This window comes from Canis lupus, chromosome 8 (genome assembly GCF_048164855.1).
Source record: "Canis lupus baileyi chromosome 8, mCanLup2.hap1, whole genome shotgun sequence".
In the NCBI taxonomy this organism is placed as follows: Eukaryota; Metazoa; Chordata; class Mammalia; order Carnivora; family Canidae; genus Canis; species Canis lupus.
The window spans coordinates 45,944,026-45,970,508 of record NC_132845.1 but is presented as its reverse complement, the minus strand read 5'-3'; the positions used below and the strand labels follow the sequence as shown (position 1 = coordinate 45,970,508).

General features: G+C 49.0%; 1 protein-coding gene across 10 annotated transcripts in view; it reads right to left on the bottom strand.

The window, feature by feature from the left end:
• Positions 1–26,483, bottom strand: part of CLEC16A (C-type lectin domain containing 16A) — a 196,458-nt gene that overhangs the window by 150,172 nt on the left and 19,803 nt on the right. For all 10 annotated transcript variants that reach the window (XM_072835793.1, XM_072835795.1, XM_072835794.1 and 7 more), the window contains exons 4-9: positions 25,046–25,194; positions 22,634–22,739; positions 20,801–20,924; positions 17,826–18,000; positions 16,274–16,327; positions 13,394–13,507 (exon numbers count right to left, since the gene is read on the bottom strand). In XM_072835793.1, coding sequence (XP_072691894.1) covers positions 13,394–13,507; positions 16,274–16,327; positions 17,826–18,000; positions 20,801–20,924; positions 22,634–22,739; positions 25,046–25,194 — 722 coding nt within the window. The remainder of the gene's footprint in view (positions 1–13,393; positions 13,508–16,273; positions 16,328–17,825; positions 18,001–20,800; positions 20,925–22,633; positions 22,740–25,045; positions 25,195–26,483) is intronic.

Genomic DNA, 26,483 nt, shown 5'->3' with positions numbered 1-26,483 from the left:
ACACGTGATGCTGTGAACAGCTTTTCCTCGAAAGTGGCCTAAGAATGTCTTGGGATTTAGTCTTTGGGGGATAAGAAAAAGCAGGTGGTCCTGTGTGCACACCCACACAAGTGCATTTGTATTTTTTTTTTTTTATTTCTAGACCTTTCTGTTTGAAATTTCTAATCCTGTATGCATGTTAATTAAAAAAAAATTATCAGGAATCATTTGGACATTATAATTTTGGACTTTATTTTTCCTTTCATTTTTCTTTTATATTTAAAAGCCTGATTGTGGAGAAGCAGACAGGGCTTGGCTGGGAAATGTAAACAGAGATCCATGAACATTCCTTCTGCTCCTGTCAAGAGCCTCCTGGCTGCTGGCCTCCAGGAATCTCTGTGGGACAGTGGACAATCCCAGATATTCCAGATGGAAGGCCCCCAGGAGAAGGACCCATCCACCTTACCCTCGGGTATACTCTCAACACTAAACCAGGTGCCTGGAGCAGGGCAGGACCTCAATGGGCAGCTACTGAGTGAATTCATGGCTGCCTGTACCCATACTGCCCAAAGCAACAGAGAGAACAGTAAAGAAGGAAAGTGAGGGATGGAAGAAACCAGGAGCCTGACAGCCTCAGGAGATTAGCACAGTGCAAGGGCAGGCGCAGAATGGGGAAAGCTCACTTCAGAGTCAAAACTCAGGAGGCCTTTGGGTTTATATTCTCATAAAGCGAGCACACCATGTATGCGAATCAGGTGTACAGTTCCCAAATGCCGCAAGTTCAGGTTTTGCTAAGGGCTCATCTCCCAGGGACCTGGAGCCTGAGCTGCCAAGAGGAGTGTGGAGATATGGGGCCGTCCTTGCTGACAGCACAGATTCTTCCAGTTATCCAGAGAATGCAGCTGGAGCCTAGGCTCTGTGGCTGGCCATTAGGGCTGGCTTCTGAGGTCAGGGCCAGTGGAAGGCCAGCAATGTGATTTCAGGGGTGGCCCAAGGGCTGAACTGCTCCCTGAAGTGTCTGCTTCCACCTTACTCTCCACCCCACCACCCTAAGGCTTCCATCCTTGTTTAAAATACTCCAGAAGGTAACTCCCCAGGGGTTGGAAGTAACTAAGGGCTTTTAGGGCTGCAGGATTTGAGAGTCAGCTCTGCAGGGACAGCGAGGGGGGTCTGAAGCAAGGGGTCAGGAAGGAGGACGCAAACACCTAAGGCCCTGGTGTTGGACACAGAAATACCCCAGGTGTCAAACAGAATGCCCTCCATTAGGTCTGGGGGCACCCCATCCTAGAAAGGCCACATGCAGAGTGCACATGAAAAAGCAAGCTGCAGGGGCGCCCGGGTGGCTCAGCTGGTTAAGCATCTGCCTTTGGCTCATGTCATGATCTCGGCGTCCTGGGATCAAGCCCCGAGTTGGGTTCCCTGCTCAGTGAGTCTGTTTCTCCTCTGCCTCTCCCCTCTGCTCATTCTGTCTCAAATGAATAAATAAAATAAAATAAAAACAATCAAGCTACAATTGAGCCACCCATCCAGGATTCTGTTTACAATTAAAAAAACAAAAAAATATATCAATTAAAACATGTCCATCTGAATTGTGTTTTCCTGTGTGGATAGATATGTAAATGATGGTGACCATGGCAAGGTCTAGAAGGTTACAGACGCCCCAGCCCCAGAGAGTGGTCCCTTCTTAAGAGGATAGGGAGGTTGGGGGAACTTTCACTTTCTTTTCTAGTCGTCTCTATGTCATCCAGTCCTTGTGCCCCAAGAAAGTTATTACCAATGCCACTTAAATGTCAAGAGTACCTTTAAAGGAGGTACCTAATGCCACTGAACTGTATACTTAAGAATAGGTAATCCATTATTTTATATGTATTTCACAAAAAAAAAAAAAAAGACACCTTTAGGAGGAGGAGGAGGAGGTTATAGACGGAGAACAAGCTGCGAGAAATGTCTTCTGCCTTGACACACACACAGTCATAAGCACAAAGCCATTGACACACCTGATTACTGAACTTTATGTTATCCCTCAATTGAAAAAACATTCACCTACAGAATCGACAGTGAAAGTGATTGTCCTAACACCCTAAGGACAAGCTAGGAGCAGATGGGACAAGTCTGGAGGCTGGATGCACTGCAGTCACCACAGGACTGACCTCACTCACTGAGCCAGACCAAACACCAGGGGTGAAAGCAGCCCTGGGCCTGCCTGCACGGGGCTCCCAGACCAGCCTGGAGCAGGCAGGGTTCTGGCGTGCATCCACGTGGACTCTGGGGGCACGGAGGAAGGAGTGAGGAACCCTGCCAGGCGGGGGAGGCGGAGGCGAGGGGGAAGCTCAGGAGGGCTTCGTGGAGAAGGAAATGACTGGTCCAAGTCTTGAATGGTAGAAAAGGAGTTCACGAGAACACTTGGGAGGAGAGAATGCTAGGAAGGCCAGCTCAGAGCTCTGGCCCGTTCACCCTTTATTTCTGTCAAGGCCCGGATCACTGGAGTGGGTGGGAGTGGGTGTGCCTGGTGACTGCAGCGGTGCCCCGGGACACAATGTGCTTGGCCAGCTCCCCAGGGAGCAGCAGGCACACAGCAAGCCACGGGGTGGTGCTGAGCCAGCTGGATGGCCCCTCCAGCCACCTGCTCCTGATGGGGGTTCACAGTGCTCGTGGCCCGAGCAGCGCTGTCAGAGTACCCCTGCCTCTGTACCTGGTAGATCCAAGCTGCTCAATGGGTTTCTTTGTACCCACTCAATGGTTCGGGGGAGAGGGAGGAAGGAGGGAATGGCCAGGAAAAGCAGCATGGGGACAGCAGGCAGGCCGCTCTGGGAAGAATCTTGGCTGAGAGGGAAAGGAAGAAGAAAGAGGCTGGCAGCTAGAGGGGGCAGACAAGGGCTCAGACAGGTGACATGGCCCCGGTGTCTGGCTCTGGCTCTGTAGGAGCTATTGCCATGATCTAGGAAAGCTCACCTTCCACACTCTCCTAGGCAGAGCCTGCTCACCTTCTGAGGAAGCGGCTAGAATCCTTTTGTTCAAACAGCTCTGCAGTGCTCTTCGAGAACTAGGAGCAAGGAGGCAGGCCACGCTAACAAAACCTGCCCAACGTAAGGGTAGACCCAAGTCCAACCTCATTCTCACTTACTGGCCCAGGGGCCCTGACCAAATGAGCCTCTGTCTCCCCATAAGTAAGAGAGAGACAGTAGCAGCTCCATCGCATGCTGCCATGGAGCTACGATGAGATCCTGAGTGCAACCATGCCCGGCACAATGCCTCCCACAAAGAGACACTCTAGAAATACTTATTCACCTTTGACCCCTGGCAGATGGATCACCAGGGTAGAAGAGATGGCAGGGGAGGGGCTAACCTCTAAAAAACAATCACATTCTGTTTTAAATTTGGCTCCCTGGCTCCTACAAACTTTCTGCTCGCTGGATTTCTGGTTTGTTAGTGGGCTGGACTCAGCCTCCTCAAAGCGCTCCTGGGCCCCTGGCCAGCCTCCCTGATCCCCAGCGTCAGGGGCTGGGCCTGCAGAGCATACAGCACAAAGGCAGAGGTGCTGGGGCGGCCGGGGCCCAGGCTCAGTGTCCTGCCGCTCACCACCTTCTCCTAGGGCCTCAGTTCCCACAGTCACCAAATGGGCCTCATGGTAGTACTTGCCCCACAGGGCTATGTGGTGCCAAAAAGGAGCACACCTCCTTGTTTACCTGTCTCCCAGTACTAAGGACTGTCACTAATGCCCAATTACCTGTCTCCCGGTACGAAGGACCATCACTAATGCCCAGTGGGCATCAGAAATGGACCCAGTGCTGCTGTGAACCCAATATGTACACTGATTCACTTTATCCTCTAACAGGCGACCAGGGGAGGGAGGGAGCTGCAGCGGGCAAAGACTGGCCCAAGGTCACCCATTTGGCAGAGGCAGAGCCAGGATTTGGATCCAGAGAGTCTGGTTTCAATCCCCACAGGCCTGATGACTCTACTGCACTGCTCCAGCACTCACCGCCTTCAGTGAGCATTTGTCAGCCTGCCAACGTGGGCCAGCCCCCTGCAGGGCAGACCTCAGGGCCCAGCCAGGCCTCAGTCACACCTGTCAGAGCAGCAGGTGGACAGCACAGCAAAAGCTCAGGGATGGCTGACATACCTACCACTCATGAGGCAGCCTTCTGACCCGACCATCATTCCGGCTGCCCACACAGTGTGATGACTGACCATTTTGTCTCATGTACACAGGGCTCCAAATGTCACAGGGGGTCATGGCGACCCAGGCATGCACCAACCATAACCAACAGCATGTGGCTTTGCAACTGGCCGTGAAGAGAAGCTCGGCTGATAACTTGCCGAGATCAACAAGCAAACATCAGAGAGCACAGATGCCAGGATGATACAGAGGTGCGCACTATATGCCCAACACTGAGAAACCCAGTGCTACTGAGCTGAGGCCAAGACGTGCAGAACACACAACTGCAACCACATCAGTGTGGCAGCTGGACATGCTGCCAGATGTAATGGGGAAAATAAAACCCATCAGGGAGGAATGTGAAGAGCTAACAGGCCACTTCCATTAACAAGAGGAGCGTAGCATTCTTCTCCACGAATTGGCCAATTATCAGGGAGTGTTAAAGCTGCAGAGGCAAAAAGTAAAGAGATGCCCATTGATATCCGAGCTCAGAGGACTCGCACTGCACACATGCTGGGCACTGTGACTGTATGAAATGCAGCAGGTAACAGCAAGATGGTGCTGGAACCGCCTCGAAAACAAGCTCTTGGTGCTGCCAGGCCCATAAGAGACCAGCCTCATCTCATCCCCGGAGCTTCTCCACCTGGGCCATCATTTCTGTCCCTCTCAACACCTGGTGGGGTTGCCTGGTATGTCCCGTCAATGCCGTGCCTGGCATTCAACCAAAAGCTAATGAGTTCTGGGGGATAAATTAATTGCAAGATATTTATGATGGAAGAGGTGCATCCAAGGCTCATGTAAAATAAAATACACTCTCTCAGTAAATGACAACACACTAAACACTTGGGTATTTCTTCAGGAAGAGTGTTTTACTCTATCTTACTCTCTAGAAAGAGGTAACTGTGGAATATTGGGAACTCCTAGTTACCCCAAACAGTTGGCCCAGAGGCCCACATCTCATGCTAAACGGGAGTGACTGCTGCAGATGGTGACAGAAGGCCAAGAAACAGAAGCAGCATGGGGGTCTGGGGCTGGATGCCTGCGATCCCCTGGTGATGGGGTGGGGGGCAACAGGATGATCACCCAAGCTCTGAGGTCATCGGCTTGCTTATGCAAAGAATATTAATACCACTCTCTGGGTTATCAGGAGCCTAAAAGAAGATGTCAAAGGAGATGAACAAGATGAGAAACGCACCCCCCTCTCCCACTAACCATTTTTCTTTCTTTTTTTTAAAGATTTTATTTATTCATGAGAAACATGGAGAGAGAGGCAGAGACACAAGCAGAGGGAGAAGCAGGCTCCACGCAGGGAGCCCAACATGGGACTCAATCCCGGGTCTCCAGGATCACACCCTGAGCCGAAGGCAGGTGCCCAACCGCTGAGCCACCCAGGGATCCCCTGACCCAGTATTTCTTGCACAGTGGCCCCGTTTTGATCCTAGCCAGCCAGTTCATCCCCACCAAGGTCTCTGACTCACCACTGTCCACACCTTGCCCATCACAACTGCCTGCCCTCATGACCCCCAACTCAGCTCTTCACCCTTCAGCCCTTAAGCCAACAAGGCTACTTCTTCCGGGAGGCCTTCCCTCACTTTCATCTCCCAAAGCTGGTTTCTGTTTCTTCCCAGATTCAAATCTTCAATCTGTGTTGACATGCTTATTTACTGTTTCCCTCTACCAGAATGTCAGGACAGGGACCTTGTCTGTCTTGCTTGTCCTGTATCCCGAGGCCAGCACAGTGGTGCCTGGAACATGTAGATACTCCAGAAACACATGTGGGAGGAGGAAGAGGGGTGAGCAAGCCAGCCAGCCTGGCACACAGGAAGTGCTCAACAGAAGGGCGCCACTCTTACTAGGGAATGAGCCATCATTGTAGTGGCACCCAGGGCAATACCACATAAGCCAAAAATCCTGCAGGGCTCTTTTCCCTTCTCTGCTCATGAAGCTAGAGGTTTCCAGGGGGGGGCCCAACTGTCTCCCGGGATGAGATCTGCCCACCTGCCTCGCTTGTGGTCTTCAGTGGGCAGTGAGTAGACTGACACCACTCCCCTCCTGGCACACTGTCATTAAACCGTGGGATCACCGGAGATGGAACTGAATGGCGTGGCCCTTCTCTCACGGGTGTGCAGCGCCCCCAGCCTCCCGTCAGACAAAGCACCTTGAGCAAAACCAAGTTTCCCAGCTAGAGGATTGTGGCACTGACCAAGACTGGACCTCCTTGGCTTGGTACATACAAGGCACTCAATTCCCTCATAAAGTTCATTATTTCAAGGCAACTGACATTTACTGCAGGATCCAGGCTAAACACTGGGGACACAAAGGTTATGACGTTCCCATTTCTTCTGATCTAAATTCCAGAATCTCCCAATGGCTCCAAAGGCAGCACATGCTTCAGAAGCTTGTTCCCTCCCTGACCTCATCCTACTATGCTCTGCCCTGCCATGCTGCTCCTTGCTAGTCCTGACACACCAGGCATGCTCCTGCCTCAGGGCCTTTGCACTGATTGCTCTTTCCGGCCAAAGTGCTCTTCCTGCAGCAATCTACATGACTCACTCCCTCACTTCCTTCACATCTATGCTCAATTGTCATCTTCCCAATGAGCCCTACCCAGGCCACTCAATGGAGAACTGCACCCCACTCCAGCCTCTGAGTGCTGCCACCCCTTCTCTGCTTTACTACTGTTGCTTTTCTAAAGCATTCTCATATTCTAACATGCTACAGTGTTTACTAATAGCTTCCTGCTTCCTCTCTTCCTGCTGCATTAGAAGCTCTGGGAGGTCTGGGGCCTTTGTTTTGTTTCCTACTGCACTGGGGTGCCAAAAGAATGTGGGGTACCTGTCCAGTAATTGTGTATTAAATAGATTAATATGGGGCAGCCCTGGTGGCTCAGCCGTTTGGCGCCTCCCTTCAGCCCAGGGCATGATCCCAGGATCGAGTCCCACATCAGGCTCCCGGCATGGAGCCTGCTTCTCCTTCTGCCTATGTCTCTGCCCCTCTGTCTCTATCTCTCGAATGAATGAATGAATGAATGAATGAATAAATAAATAAATAAATAAATAGATGGATGGATGGATGGATGGATGGATGGATGGATGGGTGGGTGGATGGATGGATGGATGGATGGATGGATGGATGAATACGTAATGCAGACCCAGCTTTGAGAAACTCATAGAGTCTGGTTAAAAAACTCAAATGCCCCCAGGGGCCAGGTGGCTGATAAAAACTAATGAAGTCCCAGGGCAGAGACACCGGAAGTAGTGGATGCCTCATCTTTCTGTTGTCCCCCCACCGCCCCCCTCCCCATTTTCCAAATTTTCACAGAAACCTGGAGGAGTTCACCAGTGGCTCAATGCAGACTAGGGATGGTCCCCACTGAGCACAGGGCAGGACACTATCTCATACCAGGGAGCAAGCAGTCCTCAGCCTGGACGCCACCCCAGCCTCTGACATGCTGCCAGGCAACTGCACAAAAGCCATCTAAGGGTCTGAGCCACAAAATCTTGTCCACCCCTGGTTCACCCCCACTCTGCCCACTCTGCTCCCCCCTGCTGGCTCCCCTAATCTATGGCCACCCCAAGAACCTTGGGCCCTCCTCTGGCTCACTGGACCAGGACCAGCATCCTTGGTCCTCTGGTCACCTGCAGCCCTGGCTAAAGGCTATCCGTCTGTGAGCCTCCATGCGATGGGACTTCTGGCAATTGTCCAGCCGCACCTGCGCAGGGGAGAGGAAGAGGTGACTGCTTCTAAGGGGTCTCTCACCATGACAACACCCTACTTACTAAGGGGAACGTGGTGCACTCTGGGTTCTCTCTCACTCTGTCACATCCTCTTAGGCATGAATCAGCACTGCCACACTCAATACTTCTGCAGGCCACAAGGATGACTGGGAGCTAGCATTCCATTCAGGGGTTACGGGACAGACCACAATGGCCCCGCAAGAAAAGGAGAATACACAATGAGTTCCAATTCTCTTGTGGGATTGTTTGTATCGGTGCCAATTAAGGCCCTTGATTTATAGTGGTCTATTTCTTCCTTCGGTGTGCACCACCAACCCTCTCCCAGAAGCCTCTTACCACTTTCAGGAAGAAGAATGTGTGTGCTTCAGAAGCAGCATTGATTAACTAGGGGTCACGAGTAAGGTCATGGTCACTGAAAGATTCAGGGGAACTCTACTTTGGGCTGCAAAAGGGGCTACTCAGCATGATGCATTCAATATGAAGGAGGCTCGGCTGCTGTCTGATTCAAGCCCGGTTTGGAAAGACAGCCCTGCAGCAGTGACCCGGGGACCCAAGCCAATGATTAGTGCCCTGCTTCTGCACACACAGAAGCCAGAGGAGCCAGGCTGCTAGTTTCTCAGATGCTGGCTCCACACACCACGACTGGATGAGTGTTCTGTTAGCTGAGGACCTGGCTCTCAGAAAAGACAGGTGTCATGTAGAGAACTGGTAGCTAATGTTTTAGGTGTGCACTTACTCTTTTGGATTGCCAGAGAATCTGGACACTATTCCAACTGGCTGAACTGCTGCCTACAGAGAGGTGGTCAGCATCCTCACCTTTGGGACAAATAAACCTATTCTGCCCCAGGATTCTCAGTCTCTCTTCTGAAGTTACAGCCAGCCAACCACAGGAACACACCTAAGCGTGCTAAGTATTTGCAGTTTCCCGAGATTGAATTGGGGGCTGGCTAAATTGCAGGGCCAGGAATGCACAGAGCTCACCCACTGCCACCAAATGACAGTTAATATTAGCGCTATCACTGTCATCATTGTCGCTAACATCTGGCCCTCAGTGCCTTTGTTTCTGGTCTTATGGCGCTTCCCTAAGGGGTGCTCTAAGGGTACCTCTACATTAATCATCCCAGGAAGGGAGGTCCCAAGTAAGGGATGTGGGGTTTAGATACGAAGGTCATTGTAATGATAGTATCTAATATTTAGGTCTTGATGTGTGCTAGGCTTTAGGAGAAGTACTTTACCCTGCACTTAATCTTCTATGCAGACCCATGTCCATTATTCTAATTGGAGAACAGAGGACACAAGTCTGCGGAGGTAGACTAACTTGCCCTGAGACCTATCTAGTAAGACCAGGAACCAGGATTTGGGGGGCCCAATCTTATCAGAACCGTATGATTAATGTAGAGGCACCCTTAGAGCACCCCTTAGGGAGGCGCCATACAACCAGGGCCAGGTGGTTAGTGACAATGATGACAGTGATAGCGCTAATATTAACTGTTGTCATTTGGTGGCAGTGGGCTGAGCTCTGTGCATTCCTGGCCCTGCAATTTAGCCAGCCCCCAATTCAATCTCGGGAAACTGCAAATACTTAACACGCTTAGGTGTGTTCCTGTGGTTGGCTGGCTGTAACTTCAGAAGAAAGACTGAGAATCCTGGGGCAGAATAGGCTTGTTTGTCCCAAAGGTGAGGATGCTGACCACCTCTCTGTAGGCAGCAGTTTAATCAGTTGGAAGCCTGATTCCAGAGTCCACTCCACTAGACTATTCCTTAAGGACGGAAGCAGAACAGTACCAAAGGCACCCCACTCTACCACTCTTCCCCCAAAGCCGGCCTCTGAGCAAAGAGAATGCGAGAGTCAGACTCTGAAGCTATTTCTGTTTTGAGAGTCATTAAGAACATCAAGAGAGCCCTTGTGACGCCACCCCCAGTTCACCCATCAGCTTGCTGATTCCTGCATTTAGTGCCCCTGAGCATCTCCGGCAAGCCCATGATTGTACAGGTGATGCCAGCATCTCATCTCCAATATATGGCCCCCTCTGTTTGCTGGGCACAGGAAGCCCAGTGAGACCAGGGGTCATGCCTTTCCTGTGCACCACCGCATCTCTGAAGAAACAGATTGAAGAAATGCAAAACGAAGTAAGCTATTCCACAGAAGTGGAAAATGAAAACAGGTCCTTAAAAAAAAAAAAAAAAAAAAGCACCTGTAGGTAATGATGCATATCCCATAATCTCATCTATATGTTCATGTTGCAAAAATAACAAGATGTTAGCAGTTTCAGGATTAGTGTTCTCTTACTCTATTTCCCTCGACAAGAAACAGGATCTGCTCTGCATTAGAATTATAGCAAGAACTAGCCCTCAGCAGGAACCATATGATTTTAATGCACAGATGAATTTCAATTAGACATTTACCTAACCATGCTGATGCGTTTTAAATTTAACCCTAAATTACAGACTTTTCAAATAACTCTGCTCTTCCCTCTACTTCTCTCTCTTCAATTTTGGTTTGGTTTTGTGAAAGGTCTGCTGGTAAAAATGAAGCAATACCAGTAACTTATCTACAAATTACGGGAAGGAGAAAGTAGGTTAAAAAAGATCAAGAAACTTAAAACAAGCATGATCAAACCACATCCGAGTTAGGCAGGAAACAATAGGAGACCGTTCTTGCTCAGAGGGAAGGAAGGCGAATCTTACCAGGACTATTGTCAAGTAAGTCATAAGTGGGGTTCACATCCACTCTGCCCAAGTTTCAAGTGCGGTCATCCGAACACAACAGAGTTCGATTCTGCACCCAGGGAAAGGCGATACCCGGAAGCAGAAAGCTGACACTTTCACTTGGGCTAGCAATTCCTTTCATGCTCAAAACAATCTCATTTTCAGTCCAGGGGTCCATTACGAGCAGTTGGGGGTCTATCACAATGGAGGCAGGAACTTCAGCCCAGAAGGAGGCCAACGGGAGAAAGAACAGATCTCTTAAGCACTCCTCGTTAGAGGGTTCAATTGAGGCAGGTATCCCAAGCTAGGCGGTCACCAGGAACTTTGTGCAATTTGCTTTTGCTCAAATTGCAAACCCCAAGCATTAATGCTAGTATCCTGCTGTGATACTGTACTAGAGTTTTGCAAGATGTGACCACTGGGGGCTAACAAGCACAGGGATAGGATTATTTCTATTCACTGCATGCCTATCAATTGCAGTGAAAAAAACCTGCAAACGCCAGCACCCCAAAGATCTCTGCGTTCACCTCTTGGACCACCAAGTCTAACTTTGGCACCACATGTCTTATAGGAAGACTTTCTGGGACAAAGCCGGAGCAGCAACCAAAGAAAGTCCAAAGGCACTCAGCACATCACAGCTGGTTATTAACGTAAATGGTGTACAAGTCTGCAGCAGGCTGTGTAGGGAGTAGGCACGTCCGATGGCAAACACATGCCTCGTCTGATGGCGGGGGCGGGGGGGGGGGGGGCAGCCTCGGAGGAGCTTGCTGCAGAAACACGTGTATAATGGGGACCAGATCTTCCGACTGTTCAACGAAATCCCAAAATCTGGATTTTTATGTGAAACTTCCTAAATGTTAAAGTTGGTCACTCATAAAATCTTCTTTTAAATACTGCAAAGACCAAATCAAACAGCTCTGAGGGCCAGACTGCAACCGGTCACGTACTTTTGATGGATTTCCCTCCCATCCTCCCCAACAGCCCTCTGGAGTGGGACTCATTCCCCGTTTTATAAATGGGGTGAAACCACGTGCCCGAGAGGAGCTCCTGGCTGGCGGGCCCTCAGCAGCTCTGACCAGGAAGCCCTGTGGATTCTGCGGAGTCAGCACACGGCTGCTTACATTCAGTCAGCAAGAGGGGGTTTAAGAAGTTGCGGAGAAATATCTCTGGCTCCATAAATACCAAGTCAGCTCCATGTTTTCTCATCTATGGTGTCATGGCATGGGCCCCAAAGGGAGTCCCTTCCTGATTCAATACTCATCACCCCTGTTGCCTCTAGGTTCCATCCTCTCGCCAAAAGCTACTCCTTCCTTTTAGAGCACTTCTAAGACTTGCGATAGTCCATTTGTTTGTATATTTGGTCAACATCTGTCTCTCCTACTGGACTATAAAGCTCCAACAAGACAGAGACTATTTAGGATTTTGTATATCCCCAGAGCTAATGCGGTGCCTGATCCAAAGAAAGAGCTTAATAAATACTTGTTGAATGAACCAAAGAAGGGATAGGCCAGACAGGGGCCATGAAAGGGCCCCATTCAATTCAGCTGAACTAATGCCACCACCACTAAGGACAGAAAGTTTCTGGGAACCTTTTCAGAGGCTCTAAGACTCCCTTAAACAGCAAAACAGCCTGGCCAAGCCGCCGCACACCAGAAAAACCAGCAGGGCAGGGACTCCTGTCACTGCACCCTGGGCAGTCCTGGCCTTTCACGCTACAGGATTGCATGCACTCCACCTGCCAGCTCGCTCAGGTATGGCAACAGAGTCGACTGCCCAAGGGCAAGCCTAGCCCTTTTACCTTTGTGTCTACTGCCTGAGAAACCGGTTGCAGAGACAGAAAGCTCACGAAACAGCCTTTGTACGAAACACTGTGCTCAACTCAGACACATGTGCCAAGCCCAAGCTGCAACAGATACAAGGAGACAAGATGCCTGCCAGAGCTGCTTTAAGTTGCTTTAAGGAGAGGGAGCTAGGAGCAAGGGCCTTCCAGGCTGTGGGTACGGTAAAGGCACAGATACGGAGGCAGAAACACAGGGCACGCTGGGGAGAAAGCAAGCTGGACTGGTACTGAGGGAGCCTGGAGCTCAGGACATATGAGAAGGATGGTAGGATGGAAGACAGGCAAGACACACAGGGGCCAAGCTGGGAAAACCTCAGAAGAAATCCTAACACTGGTCTCAGGAGTTTCATTTAGCAGAACACAAAATGCACAAACATGCACAAACCACAGATGTGCTCTGTTTAGGCCACAGCTGGGTGATCATTTAAAACTTGGGAGTGTTTGCATCCAAATGCAGATTTCCAGCTTCCCTGGAAATGTGAGGAAACCAGGTGACACTGCATCCATGCTCCTTCAGAACTGCAGGTGGGGGTGAGACAGCAGCTGCTGAGGAAGGACACACATGCTCTCCAATTTGTCACAGTCCCCACCCTTCCCTACTGTCTCTCACGGGGGCCCATGTCATTCATAGGTGTCCGGTCTCTGTAGGTATCTGTGCCTAGGACAAGGTAGTCTCTCATTCCGTCCCCGTAACAGTGCCTCACAGATACATAACCTAGGGCCCAGAGCAGTACGATTCCCTGTTCAATAACATATGATCAATTGAATCCACTCTGTACCCAGCCCCAATTTTCTTGAGTACACATTTCAAAACTCTGATTAGGTTCCTTGAATCCCAGACCAGCTTATGCATCATCATTGCCCTATAGGCAGAATGTTGGTTTCTGGTTTTAGAGAAACATACGCACAAATGAAATGAGCAGCGGCTTCTTATCAAGGTCTAGAACAGTCCCAACGCTAAGGACTTACACAACTTCTCTGAACATCCTGTTCGGTCTTAGCATACATCTCAGACAGATCACCATTCAGGATGACTTCAGCTAACGAGTTCACTAGGGGTGCGTGATGTATAATTAGGAAGACCTGGTGAGAAAGAAGACATCAGATTTGCATTAAAGTATGCAATCTCTCCACCTCTTCCTTCCTCAATCAGAAACAACGATGTTGGGCTACTTGGGTCCTGTATTAAGGAACCATCCCCAGGAAGCAAAATCCAAAGAATGGGTACCATTTAGGAGAATCCAGTTATGCCTTTCTCCTTCCAGGGTCGGCCCCTCCTTCATTCAGACTGTTGCCTATTTGGCTGGCTGCTCCCCAGCGGAAGGAAGTGCATTAAAGCTAGACTGTCCCTCATGGCTGGGTGAAGCCAAATCCGGCTGAAGTGGAACAACGTAGGAAAGAGCAGCCAAACCAGCACACTCCTTCCTCTCCACAGGCATTTTAGTGTCAAATTTGATTATGTTAAGACTGGAAGGCACAGGCCCAATATTTCAGTTAGACGGGAAGAAGGGGCCAGCGAATCTTGTTCCAATCAAGGACTTGGCAAAGGGTTGGCTACGCAGAGATCCCATCGCTGGGATGAGCACTGACCCCTGTGGTGTGTTTCAGCACACCAAGATTCCATGGCAGCGGGAGGGAGGTATGGGCGCTGTGGGGAAGCAAAGCCACACGAGCCAGAGATGGGCCTAGTTGTGCCAGCATGCAAGATCAGAAGACGCTGGGCTGTCCGGGATGGCCCTGCTACCCCACCCTGTTGCCCAACATTCAGAACAGCTTTGGGAATCAGGGTATTCAAAGCTGCCTCACAAAGCTGACTCAGACACACCTGCTACTTTGTTTTAAAATATAAAGACACCACCAGTGCTGTACCCACCATTTATACAGAAAAAGGGTGTGTGCATATTTGCATTTACTTACATACACATTAAACAGGATTTCTAAACCCTGGTGCTACCATGTGGCCATAATTCTTTGCTGTGGGGGGCTGTCATGTGCATTGTAGGATGTTTGGCAGCATCTCTGGCCTCTACCCAACCAGAAATGTCTCCAGATGTTGCCACACATCCCTGGGGTGGGGGGGAGGGAAGGGAGCATAGAATCACCCCCAGCTGAGAACCCCTGGCAGACAATGTCTCTGGAAGGGTGTAAGAAAACCCTGTGCCTCCAATTGTCTCCAGGGACAGAAATCAGGAGATGAAACAAAAGTAGAAAACCCGGTTTTCACCTGTTTGAACTTTTTAACTTAAAAAATTTATTAGAAACGTAAACATAGTTTAAAAAAAAAAAAAAAAAAAAAAGCAGAGCCAGACACTGAAACGCTGCCACATCTGGGAAATGGGACTGGGTGCCTGGGGGACGGGGGCGAGGAGGAGACTTCTAGAAGGACTGAATCCCTGGTCACACTAACGTTAACGTGAGTTTTCCTGGTTTTGCAGCTGTGCTTGTCAAATGATTTGTAAGGATGCTCAAAGATACAAGATTTCTACCTGATTGGAGGTTTTCACACATTTTGGGCAACATGAAAAAGCTAAATTGAAAATGCAGGGGAGGATAGGCCCTGTGGCTCCAGCTGAGGATGCCAAATCGCATACTATGCTTTTTGTGAGACACTGAAACAGGCATCTGGTGCTTGAGCTGCTAGTCCTTCCCTAAGAAAACAGGAGCCAAGGGGCTCTCAGAGAAAGGGCGTGGCCAGACCCCACGTCCCTCAGAGGGGACACTGCCCACGCAATGCTCCAACAGCTAATGGGTCCTGGGAGTGCTTTCCATGGGATTCCTGTGGCTGAGCATCTGGCTGCGCAAGTCCTGCCAGACTCCCAGAATCCCAAGCAGGAGGTTCGGGCAGATTTGTAATGAGGCAGCAGTCAAGGGTGCCAGGAGATGCTGGGGTTTGCACCGAGCTCCATCACACAGAAGGGCATTCAGAAGGAGTGGGCACCGGTGCAGAGCTCTGAGCAAACAGATCCCCCAGGACAGGACTCCGAGGGGGAACAAGGAGCAGGCCATGTGCGGACCCCCGACTGGCTTTGCCACCACCAGGACGCAAGGGCTGCAACTCTCTTCTCAGCCCTGCCTCAATCGCCAAATGGCCCAGGGACCAGAGCAGAAGGACGCTCTCTCAGCAAAGCCAATAAATACCTGCGCCATTGCAGAAGTGGGAACAGAGCTCTGGTCAAACGTTTGACTACTTGACAGTCTAATGAGATGGCCTGAAAGTCTGGACTGCTTGTAATAAAAATATTTTCAAAGTTATGTAACTGGGTCGCCATGGAGTTTTTCCCTTCTTGTAAATATTACATAATTACGAGAAGGAAACACACTTGTTTAAGAGGGGGGAGGCAGACAGATTGGCTCAAGACACAAATCTGGGAACTGAGGCTGCTACAAGATACCTTCCAGAAGGTAATCTGCGAACTACCACAAGAGTCTTTAAAAACAGTCTCATTAGTGGAAGTTTCTTAAATGAAGGCTGCTGCAGGGATGCACATACTGGTTCTTGCAGTTTGGGGCTTATTTCAAAATGCCATGAATAAGACCTACACCTCTAAATTTCTAGAGTATTTAGAACACTCCTTGGTTATTTGAAAACCTCAGTCCCCATGGTGAAAACCAAGCACATTAAGTGCCAGGTTTGATTTACTTTCCATTCTTCTTTCAATTTTCACCCGTTACCATGAACAAGACACCAGCCCCTTTACTCTGTGTCTGGAAAACAGAAACTGCCACCTTTCCTTATGTTGTTGTTTTACTTCAAGATGTGGGATGCAGAGAGAAGACAGGGTGATGTGGCCCGGTCCTCCAAAGGACCCCTGAATGTGGCTGGGGACACAGGTAAACGATGAACCGTACCTGCGACAGGAGATAGAGAGAAACGGGCAGGCTGATCTTCGGGCGCTCTCCTCCCTGTTGAAAGTTGGGGTAAAGAGACAGAGAGAGGTCCAGTCATACACGCGAACAGCACAAAATACATGAAACCCAAAAGCCACCTGTCTGAAGGGGAGGTGCCCTGTCCCCCATCTCCCCCATGCCCCTAAGGCTGTTCTTTCCTGGTACTAGTTAAAAGTCCACTCTGCAAAACAAATTCGTAACCTAATCCCATCCAATATCATTCTCCAGGCCTCTGTTTTTCCACCTGAGAAATCCTTCACCATTAGTCACGGATTAGAGGCTAGGTCCAAGAGAAGAACTGCTCCTTAAATTACCAGGAATGTGAATTTCGCCCAGCTGGGCCACAGAGTCCGCTGCCCCACAGGAGAGGCCTCTTCTCAGGAAGAGCTTTCAAAATGGAGCAAGGAGGGGTCGGGGCACCCTGGCCTCAGAAAAGCCCCTCAAAAAAAAAAAAAAAAGAAAAAAAAAGAAAAGCCCCTCATTTGTACGGAACTTCAATGTGCCCCATCCTGCGTCAACCCTGGGATGATCATCAGGACGCTGGTTCAGGCAGGTTAGCTGCCTCATCCAAGGCCACAGAGTAAGGAGAGGGAAGATGCAGAATTTGATCCCAAGTCTGAAAACTTTAAGTCCTGTTTTCTCTCTGCCTCCCAGAGCTGCCTCTGATCTAGTTAGGGTTGCAATTTTCTTCTATTTGCTTGTTTTTAAAAAGAATCTCCATGTTCCTCCTCCAAAAAGAAAGCTACAACCCTTGGGGCACAGCCAGAGAGGATGGGTCCCTGCAGAATAACCAATTGGCTCCACCCTGCCTCCTGCTGAGGTCTCTGCCCCTTAGCTCTGGAAGAACTAATTCCCTAGCTCGGAATCTCTCCCGGTGGGGTCTGAGAACCGCCAGCTCAGAGCCACCTGGTGGACAGGTTAATGATGCAGACCACTGGTCCACTACAGATCCACTGAGCCTGAACCCCTGAGATAGAGAGAGGGCCCCCGAGAATGTGTATTTCAACACCGAGACAAGATTCTGAGCCTAAGTGTGGACAGTCACTGCTCTGGAATCTTTTCTGAAGAGCGCTCGCTCCATCCATCCCTTCCCATCCATCCTGTGCAAGCTCTGTGGCTGGCTGGATCTTCTTCAGAACAATGAGCTCTGGCGACTATCAGAAAAAGTTAACCAGGGATGAGAACACATCAAGAAAAGAATGCACAGCAATCAAAAATCTAAATTCAGAGAGGTTCCCTTCTGGTGTCACCGTTCTTTTCTCACTCACTTTTGTAGCTTCCTGAAGCACCCCCCCCACCAACACACTCCCTCTTAACCCTCCCTCTCTCCACTTCACCCTCGCCCCCCAGGAAATGAAAGGGAAGGAAAAAAAAAAGCTTTGAAAGGCATCTCTCTCAGGCTCAAAGCCTCGGTCCCTTGAAAAGTATGGTCTTATTCCAGATGACCATTCTTCCCCCTTCTGAAGATAGCCTTCAGCCCACAGGCATGGTGGGGCCAGGCCTCTAGCCCCACCTTGTCCTGGTTCTCCAGCGAGTACACGTAGAGGGGTAGGAAGAGTCTGTTGAGCAGATGGTCCGTGAGCACATCGTTGAGGAACTCACAGTTGATGATCAGGATGTCATTGAGATAATGCAGGTGGTCCAGGTGCTCGGCCACCAGGTCGCTCAGCTTCCCCCGATTCCGGTGCCTGCCAAGAAAGAGGACAGCCTTAGCCTGGAAGCGGAAGCACAGATCCTTTGGGCCAAGACTCAGTGGCCACTTAGGTCATTGACAGTGTTTCATTCAGACAACAAATATTCATATGACAAACAGGCTCAAGGGACACTTATACTGGCCCTACCCATGCCATGTGCAAAGGGAAGATGGGCAGGGGTACCATGATCGATTTTAGGGGACCTTTGGGGTCCCCCCTACCCTGGGGGCCTCACTATGACTCATCCACCAACACCACTACCATAGCCCGAAACAATCTGGGTAAATAAAGCAAAACTCAGCTCCCTTAGCAAGCCATTACACAGGAGTAGTCAGTCGCTGGTTGACGTAGGAAGATACCCTGCCTCCCAAGATAAGCAGTATTAATGGAGCAATAAATCCTTGCTAATTAAAATGCTCCAGAGGAATTTCAAAGAGAAAAGCAGGCCTCAGCAGCCACATCCAAGCCCCTGGCCCCGACCATATGGGGGTGGGGGGTGGCACAGTGCAAGGATAGGACACCCCACCCCCAGGAGGTCTCTGTCTCCTTCCAGGAAAGCAACAAGCATGCCGGCTGGGCCCAGGGGGTAGTCAGTCTGACACCTGCCAAGGACGGAACCCCTCAAACAGCTAGCGGGCACACGTTCACTACCCCTCAAAGTGGTATCTGTTGCAAAGAGCAATGTAGCTGGGGTAAGACATTTTGTTTGTATTACAACTATTACTCTAGTTAACAGATGGTCGTTTCAGAAGATGAGAAATTAAAGAAGACAATAAAAGCAAAAGACATCAAGGTCTCCGCTAATAGATAATATTTTGGGACTTGGGACCCTACAGTCTGTTTTTCTACATTTCTACATCCCCATACAGTCACAGCTAAAATATAGGTATTAGGTATCTATCCATCAATCATGTGTGTTTTAGAAAGAAAAAAAGAAAAAAGAAAAAATAGGGTCAGTTTTGTTTCTTCCACGTAATTTTTAATAATTATTCCTTATTATACTTTAATAATGTATTTAACAAATATTTGTGGCAAATACATGTTGTGAAAGCTAACGGTATGATGGGTACCTATGAGCCCATCACCCAGTGGAGACCTAGGACATTTATTCACTTTATTTTGCAACCTTTTGCCCCATTTAATGAGATTCTATAGGAATTTTTCTTTAGCAAGATAGTTCATGCACTTCACTTTTTAAACCTTTAGTTTTAAAAAAATACATGTAGATGGGCTTACAAGTTAAATGCTATTGAGAAGCTGATGGCAAAATACAGCAGCTCTGGCCCAGCCTCCCCCACCTCGGTCTGCTCTCCAGAGAAGGCAGTTTTAAACTTTTGACTTGTTTCCATGGATAGCTGCCCCCACACCTCTAGAAAATCTGCAAGGTCACCTATTTTGAAATTGAGCCATTTTAGATATCGTGTAGTGACCTCCTCTTATGACCTCAGCATCCCCTCCACCCCTGCCCCCCCCCCCCACCGCCATCAACAACTGGAGTTGACATCATCATGACCATTCACTGTAGGGCCCACAGAGGACAGAGTCCACTTCCTTCCTGAAATAACTTTTTGTCTTGTCTGGAATCAAGAGCCAGATTACGTGTCACATCCATGACTGCCCATACCCATAAAGCTCCTGGTTTTCCCAAATGCCCTGTCAGATCTGCCACTCACCTAACCCAGCTTCCTCCCAAGATTGGGGCTGATATTCCCCAGCCCCCAGGAGACCTCCTTTCTGGACCCCCTTATAGTCCCGAGTCCACCTAGGTGAGCCTCCACCAGGGCTCTGCTGGACTGACACTACGGGGCAGTGGTTCTCCACTGGTGGCGATTTTGCCTTAAAGGAGACATCTGGCAGTGTCTGGGGACATTTTTCATTTAAACAACTGGAAATGGGGCACTGCTGGCATCTACTGGGCAGAGGCCAGCATGCCTACCATGCCCAGGATGGCCCCCCAGAACACAGAATTCCGTAGTTACAAAGTCAATGGTGCCAACTTTGAGAAATCCTGCTCTGGAATTTGTTTCATCACTCTGGAGCCCAAATCGTCATCTTAATTTGTTGTGTTGTTTGGTTTTTTCTTAAGTAGATTTACCGAGATATAATTCCCATACTATAAAACCTACCCATTTAAGGTATACAATTTCATGGTTGTTAGTACATTCACTGAGTTGTCCAACTGTTCTCCTGATCCACATTAGAACATTTTTAACCCCTCCTCCCAAAACAGCCCTGTGTTCCCATTTCCCCCCAACACACCCCTTCCTCCTCCAGCCCTCGGAAACCACTAGTCTACTCTCAGTCTCTCCAGAGAAATGCCCTGTTGTGGGCATTTCATATAAACAGGGCCGCATAAAGTGTGATCCTTTGCATCTGGCCTCTTTCCCTGAGCATCATGCACTCAAAGGTCCAAGCACAGGGTGCCACGTGTCAGCACTTCACTTTCTTTTACTGCCTAGTACGATTCCACTGTATGCAAACGCCACATTTTATCTGCTCACCAGGTGACAGATCATCTTACTCTCTTTACCAGCTGCCTGGCACCCCATCTATGGGTGTGCTGAATTTAGTGACCCTACTCCCCTCCAGGAGGTAGGAGAGTTGTTTATATGACTTTCCACAGTTATAAAAAGCGGAAAGGTGGGTAGAACCTTTCGGAAGATGGAAGTCCACATTCTGCCGACACACAGGTGGGTGAGTTTTGTGCTAGTGTTTATTTTTCCTCAATGAAAACAGAATTCTCCCCTAACCACTCTCTCTGCCTGAGAAGCACCCCCACAAGGTGGTCACTTACTCCTCATCAGTCTGCACGCAGTTATCAAGTTCGATCACGTGGCTCCCGATGAACCAGACCAAATTGGAGAAGTAAGGAACAGCAGTTTTATCTCTGATATAGTGCAGCATGGCCTGGTTATCCACTGAGAAAATTCACAAGAGAAGAAGAAGAAGAAGAAAAAGTCAAACTACCAAAAATAACTGGGGGAGATTAAAAAAAAAGAAAAAGAAAACCACAATGAAAAAGCTCTCTGCTATAATCTGAACCTTCTCTGTCTTTCCTGGGAATACTTGAAAATTGGTTATCTTATTCATGAAATCATACACATCAAGGCAGTTCTTATGCTATTTTTATAATTAATAAAATGAATTAATTAGGTTAAATATTAATAGTGCAATCAGGAAGCCTACTTCTCAGCAATGCATTTAGCTCGACTACAATGGAAACTATGCCATTCTCAGGCAAGTTTCCTGTATTTACACGAAAGGATAAGTTAAGAAAGCAGAAAACCAGAAGTTAATAACTTACATGACACTGGAATAAGGAACACGGGAATCGTCATTGAAGGAAAGGCAAAAAACAGACAACAGTTAACAGGGTTAGGAACTGGGATGGTGAGACAGTTGCTCAGAGGGACAGAGGGCTAGGGCAGGAGGCATCTAAAGATTCGAGCTGGAAAAGACAAGAGAGAAGAGAGAGCAGGGGCAGCAGTACGGGGGCTCAGACCAGGGCGCAAACTCAGAAGCCTGCTGAATGGGCCGCTGACTCAGTGAGTGAGGCCGGGAGGCCCAGCCTGTGAACTAGGGAGCCCAGGCCTCAACCCCAGGGGGAGCCGCTCAGCACACCAGCTCACCACTGCCAAGTCTCTACTTTCAAGTCAGAAATCCAGAGTTACCCATGATCTCCCAGTGTTTAAATACTGGCAACTATGTATCTTTTCAAGGAATATGTAAGCCAATCAAAACATGTCTGAGGGCTGGTCCAGCTCTCCGCCCTCCGTTTGCAACCATGGGCAGGGGCCCACCAGGCTCTTAGACAAGGCTCTTCAATTTAGTGCAATCCCAAAGTGAGGCTGGAGTGAGTCCCTGAGGAGCTTCCCTCACCCCAATTAGGGGTCATCTCAAGTAATAACACCATGACTCATAATCTAGAAGGTCAAAGCCCTTTAGACCTTGAGAAAATGGGAGTCCCAGCTCCAGTGTGGGGACTACAGGGGGAATAACCCCAGTGTCAGGCAGGGAAGGCACATGTCCTCAGAGGGCAGTTCCAGGCTGGGAAACTTGTGTCCAGCCAGCGTTTGTATCAAGGTGGGCGGGAATCTATGGAAGGGCTGTCTCCCAGAGGTGATGTTTTGGGCATTAAGTACATCTTGACAAAAGGAGAATTTTTTGGGTTTTGCAGATGCTTGAAAATACAATACTGCCCCCTGCCGTATGAAATGCTTCTACACATTATTTAGAGATAACATAACCCCAGGCTGTACTTAAGTGCATTGTACAGCCTGAAACACAAAAATGTAAATATGACATTTAAAAGACAACTTTGCTTTATCTAATTGTCACATGGCTGCTCGGAGTCCCACAAGTGCCTTTCTTAGGACACTACTACTGTGTATCTGTACTGATTAAGACTTCAACATGCAAAACCGAGTGCCTGCAGAGTGGCACAAAAATTCACGCAAGGGGCCAATTAAATGTTGATGATTACAAGCCTTTCGTGAGACATGCACCCCCAGCTGTAATAAATGGGCTCTCTGTGACCACCAGAAAACTATGTATACAGACTCATGAGAGCAAGCACCAGGTGTTAAGTTAGAAATCAGACGAGCTATGAGTACATAAGGAAGCTTACCTTTGTAGACGTTCAAAGTTATGGTTCTTACAGCAATTCTAACCATGCTTTCAGGGTGATTGAAAAATTTTATGGCTTCTGTGTACAGGGCAAAGTCATTAGTGTGCTAAAACAGAAGAAGTACCAAAAAGAAGTTACAAACTCACAGGGCAGGCCTTGCCCCCACCCAATTTTCTGAATCTTATCAGACTTCTGTAAAAGACAGAAAACCCATTACCCTTCATGAACCTGAAGCCAGTGGTTCATTACCAAGGGATCACAACAGTTGAGAAGCATAGAACTACACTGCTTGGGGCCTTAAGAAAAGCAGGACATGATCTGGGCTTGGACCCGAGCAGGGCGAGCTCTGCTGCCCTCTTCTGGCCAGTTTTCCCACATGACTCTGGATCCCTGCTCCAAGGGCACCTGTGGGCAGTGAGGGCATGGGGAAGAGCAAAGTGACAACTGTCTAATGAGGACAATGCCGCTTTGAGCACTAGAAGTGTACACTTAGCAGGAGGTAGGTACAGTACTGGCCCACATGAAAGAGGAAACTGAGCCCACCTAAACATAAGGCTCCTCCCAGCTCCACTGGTGACCAGCAGGATGCTCTTCCAGAAACATCACTCTGGTCCCACAGTCTCAGTGTCCTGCCCTCCCATCCTGGTGTAAAGAAGTCCAGCTGCACTTGAGTGGAGGTAACTCTCTCCAGTCTATTTCACAGGCGGATTTTCATCCACCTGGGAGAGTCTCTGGCATGATGCAAAGATTGTCTATGTGTCTCTGGACATGTTTAAGGGGCACCTACTATCTGCCAGGTACTGGGCCACACAATGTTAATTTTTCAAATTGCCATACATTTTGTGGTCGACAGCTAGGATTTTTTTCCCTCCGAGACCAGTTCTTCCCCACTCCTAATCTAGACAAGGAAAATCAAGGTTCAGGCTGTTCTTGCTGTACCATATGGGGACAGCTGGATGGATTTTGCCCAAACTCAGAGGATATGTCTGAGAGTATGGTCTGACTATAAATAGAGGTTGTGCAGCATACATGACCACCAATTGGAAGACACCTGCCATGCAAACAGTACATCCTCCAGGATGGCCCAGTGACCATCACCACCTGTATTTGCACACTGTCATCCTTTCTCACACTGAGTCAGGGCTGGCCCATGTGACTTAAGTAATATGGCAGAAAAGATGGTGTGTGGCCTCTGAGGCTGGGTCATAAAAGGCATTACAGCTCATCTTGGTCTCCTGAATTGTTTGTTCTGGGGAAAGCCAGCTGCCATGCCATGAGGACACTCAAGCAGCCGCTGGAGAAGCCTGTGTAACCGAGGCCTCCCGCCGATAGCCAGCGCTGACTGATCAGCTGCACTCTGAATGAGCTGCCTTGGAAGCAGATTCCCCAACCCCACCCGGCCTTCACATGTAGCCTCGTGATAAAGACCAAGCAGAATTGCCCTGCCAGGCTGCTCTCAAATTCCCGACACCCTCACGAGAAACGTGGCATCATTCTGACCAGGAGAACACAAGAGGAAGTCTGCTGGGAGGCTTCTGAGAAAGTAGTGTTTTGGGAAGTTAGAAAGGAACACAAGAAGGGAAGCGATCTCTTCAGGCCTGCTGGCAGCACTACACGAATGTGTGATGTTTGGAGCTGCTGTGGCCATCCTGGGACCGGGAGGGGTTGAGTCTGAGGACAGATGCCAACTGTATGGTCAGCAGAGCAGGAAGATGGCAATGCCTGCTTCCTCAATGACGTGGTTGAGCCACAGGACGAACCAGCCCCAGGACAGCCGGCATCTGTACCTTTTGGAATGTGAGATAAACCGACTTTATCAAGTTCCTTTTCACACTGTGAAAGGCAATTTATTTATTGAAATGGCTAGTCATTTTCCCAAGGAATACCAGGGACGTTAGCATGTGAAAGGGGACAATGGCCCTGATTTTAAGGAGCCAGGTACATACTAGGGGCTCTGAAGACATCATCTCACTTAATTCAATCTCTGGAAAATCCTTCGAGGTAGAGACCATCATCCCCTTTTCTCAGATGAGAATACTAAGGCTCAGAGGACAGAGACTTCTCTGAGGTCACGCAGCAGAGAAGTAGTAAAGCTGGGTCTGACCACACTGCCTGTTTTTCCCGCAGGGCAGCACAACCCCCAGTTAACTTTTGAGCACTTCTCCCCGCCAAGAATGCAATGTTCTCAGGTCTGTCTCACAAATTCAATTTTACGTTAAAAACAAAGAGGTAACTTTTAAATGAAAAAAAAAAAATTTTAAAGCATGTCAAGGTCAAACAGGGTCACTATGAAAATCAGGTAATGGTGAGCACCCAAATGCTTTGTCAACAGACACGAGGCCACTCGGCCCAAAGGTGCTGCTCTGACCAACTAGCTTTCTGCCCAAATGTCCCCCTCTGGCAGTTACTTACCTCATTGTAAAAGAAATGGACGGTGTGGTTGTTGAGTTTTAATGAAAGTGTTTTCAGGAACGATATATAATATGCCATAATCTCCTCATCGGAAAAGTCAAACTTATGGACGATGATAGAATTTACATAATTATTAGAGAGCAAATAATCTAGAGGGAGAGAAAAAAAAAAAAAAAAAAGCCAAGACAGACGGGTTAATTCATGCGGGAGGAAAGCCAAGCAGACAAAGTCAGGTGACTCTGAATATACTCGAACCCATCAAGCTTCTGGGTCGCTGGGGCTTAATAGGCCAAACAGGAGCGGCCTCAGCTTTAGCCAGCATAGAAATCAGCCAGCTGCTCTCTCCAGCCTCAAGAAAGTTCAAGAACCATGAGACAGACAGACTCAGGCTACCCCTTCCTCCTACACCAAACAGAAAAAATATTTCAACATCTTTTTTTCCTTGCTGGCAAAGTTCAACACAGAGCTGGGAGTGGGGCAGATGTGTTGGTGTGTGGGCATTTTCACAAACCACCCACAGACGAGGGGAAAAAGCACTGGATTTTATTAAAAGCTGTTCCACGATGCCATCAAGAGTTACACTGCCATCCCTAAATGCTACAAAGGGCTAGCTACATAGTCCTTTTCTCCCTACATAGCCACATGATCCCATAAAAGCTACTTTATGCAGAACCTCCCTCCACTACATGCCCAGCACCAGGCTGGGCACTTGACATTATCCAGCAGAGCAGGTCTCATTCCTCTCATTTTGCAGAGAAGTAAAAAAAAAAAAAAAAAAAAAAAAATTTGCCTGTGGCCCTGCTGTTCGATAGCCTAGCCTTGGGTCCCTGCCAGGCATGTCTCTGAGCCCTCACCAGTCACCCAGCAGAGCGCTGCCATCCCCACTGTGTGTGTCCTGTAGGCTGCCAGTCTGTGAGCTCTGCACCATCCCACCGTCTCCCCCCTCCCCCAGTGGTTAAAGGCAGAATGGGACCAACATCCACACCTAAAGGCAGATGTGGTTAGGGCAGTAAACCAAGTGGTTTGGAGCCTGACTACTCAAAGCCTAGTTCTCAGACCCGCAAACCAGCATCACCTGGAGTTTGTCAGACGCACAGAATCTTGGGCCCCAGCCCTGCCCACCTTCTAGGCTCTCTGGGGTGGCCCTGGTACGCTCCCTGTGTAAGAAACACTGCATGGCTTCCAGTCAGGCTCATATTTCGAGGTCTTGCATTTGAAGGGGACTTGGATCCACCCTGCCCCTGCCACTCCCTCGTTGGGTGACCCTGGGAAAGCCACTTAGCCTCCTCACTCTCCAGTTTCCTTACCTAAAAACAGGAGTAATATTATCTTTCTCAGGGGTCTGCTGTTGAGGATTAAACTGGACAGAGCATCACGGACAGTGAGAGGCACAAAGCAAACACGCAGTCATGGCAGCCGCCACCACTCCTCTTAGCCC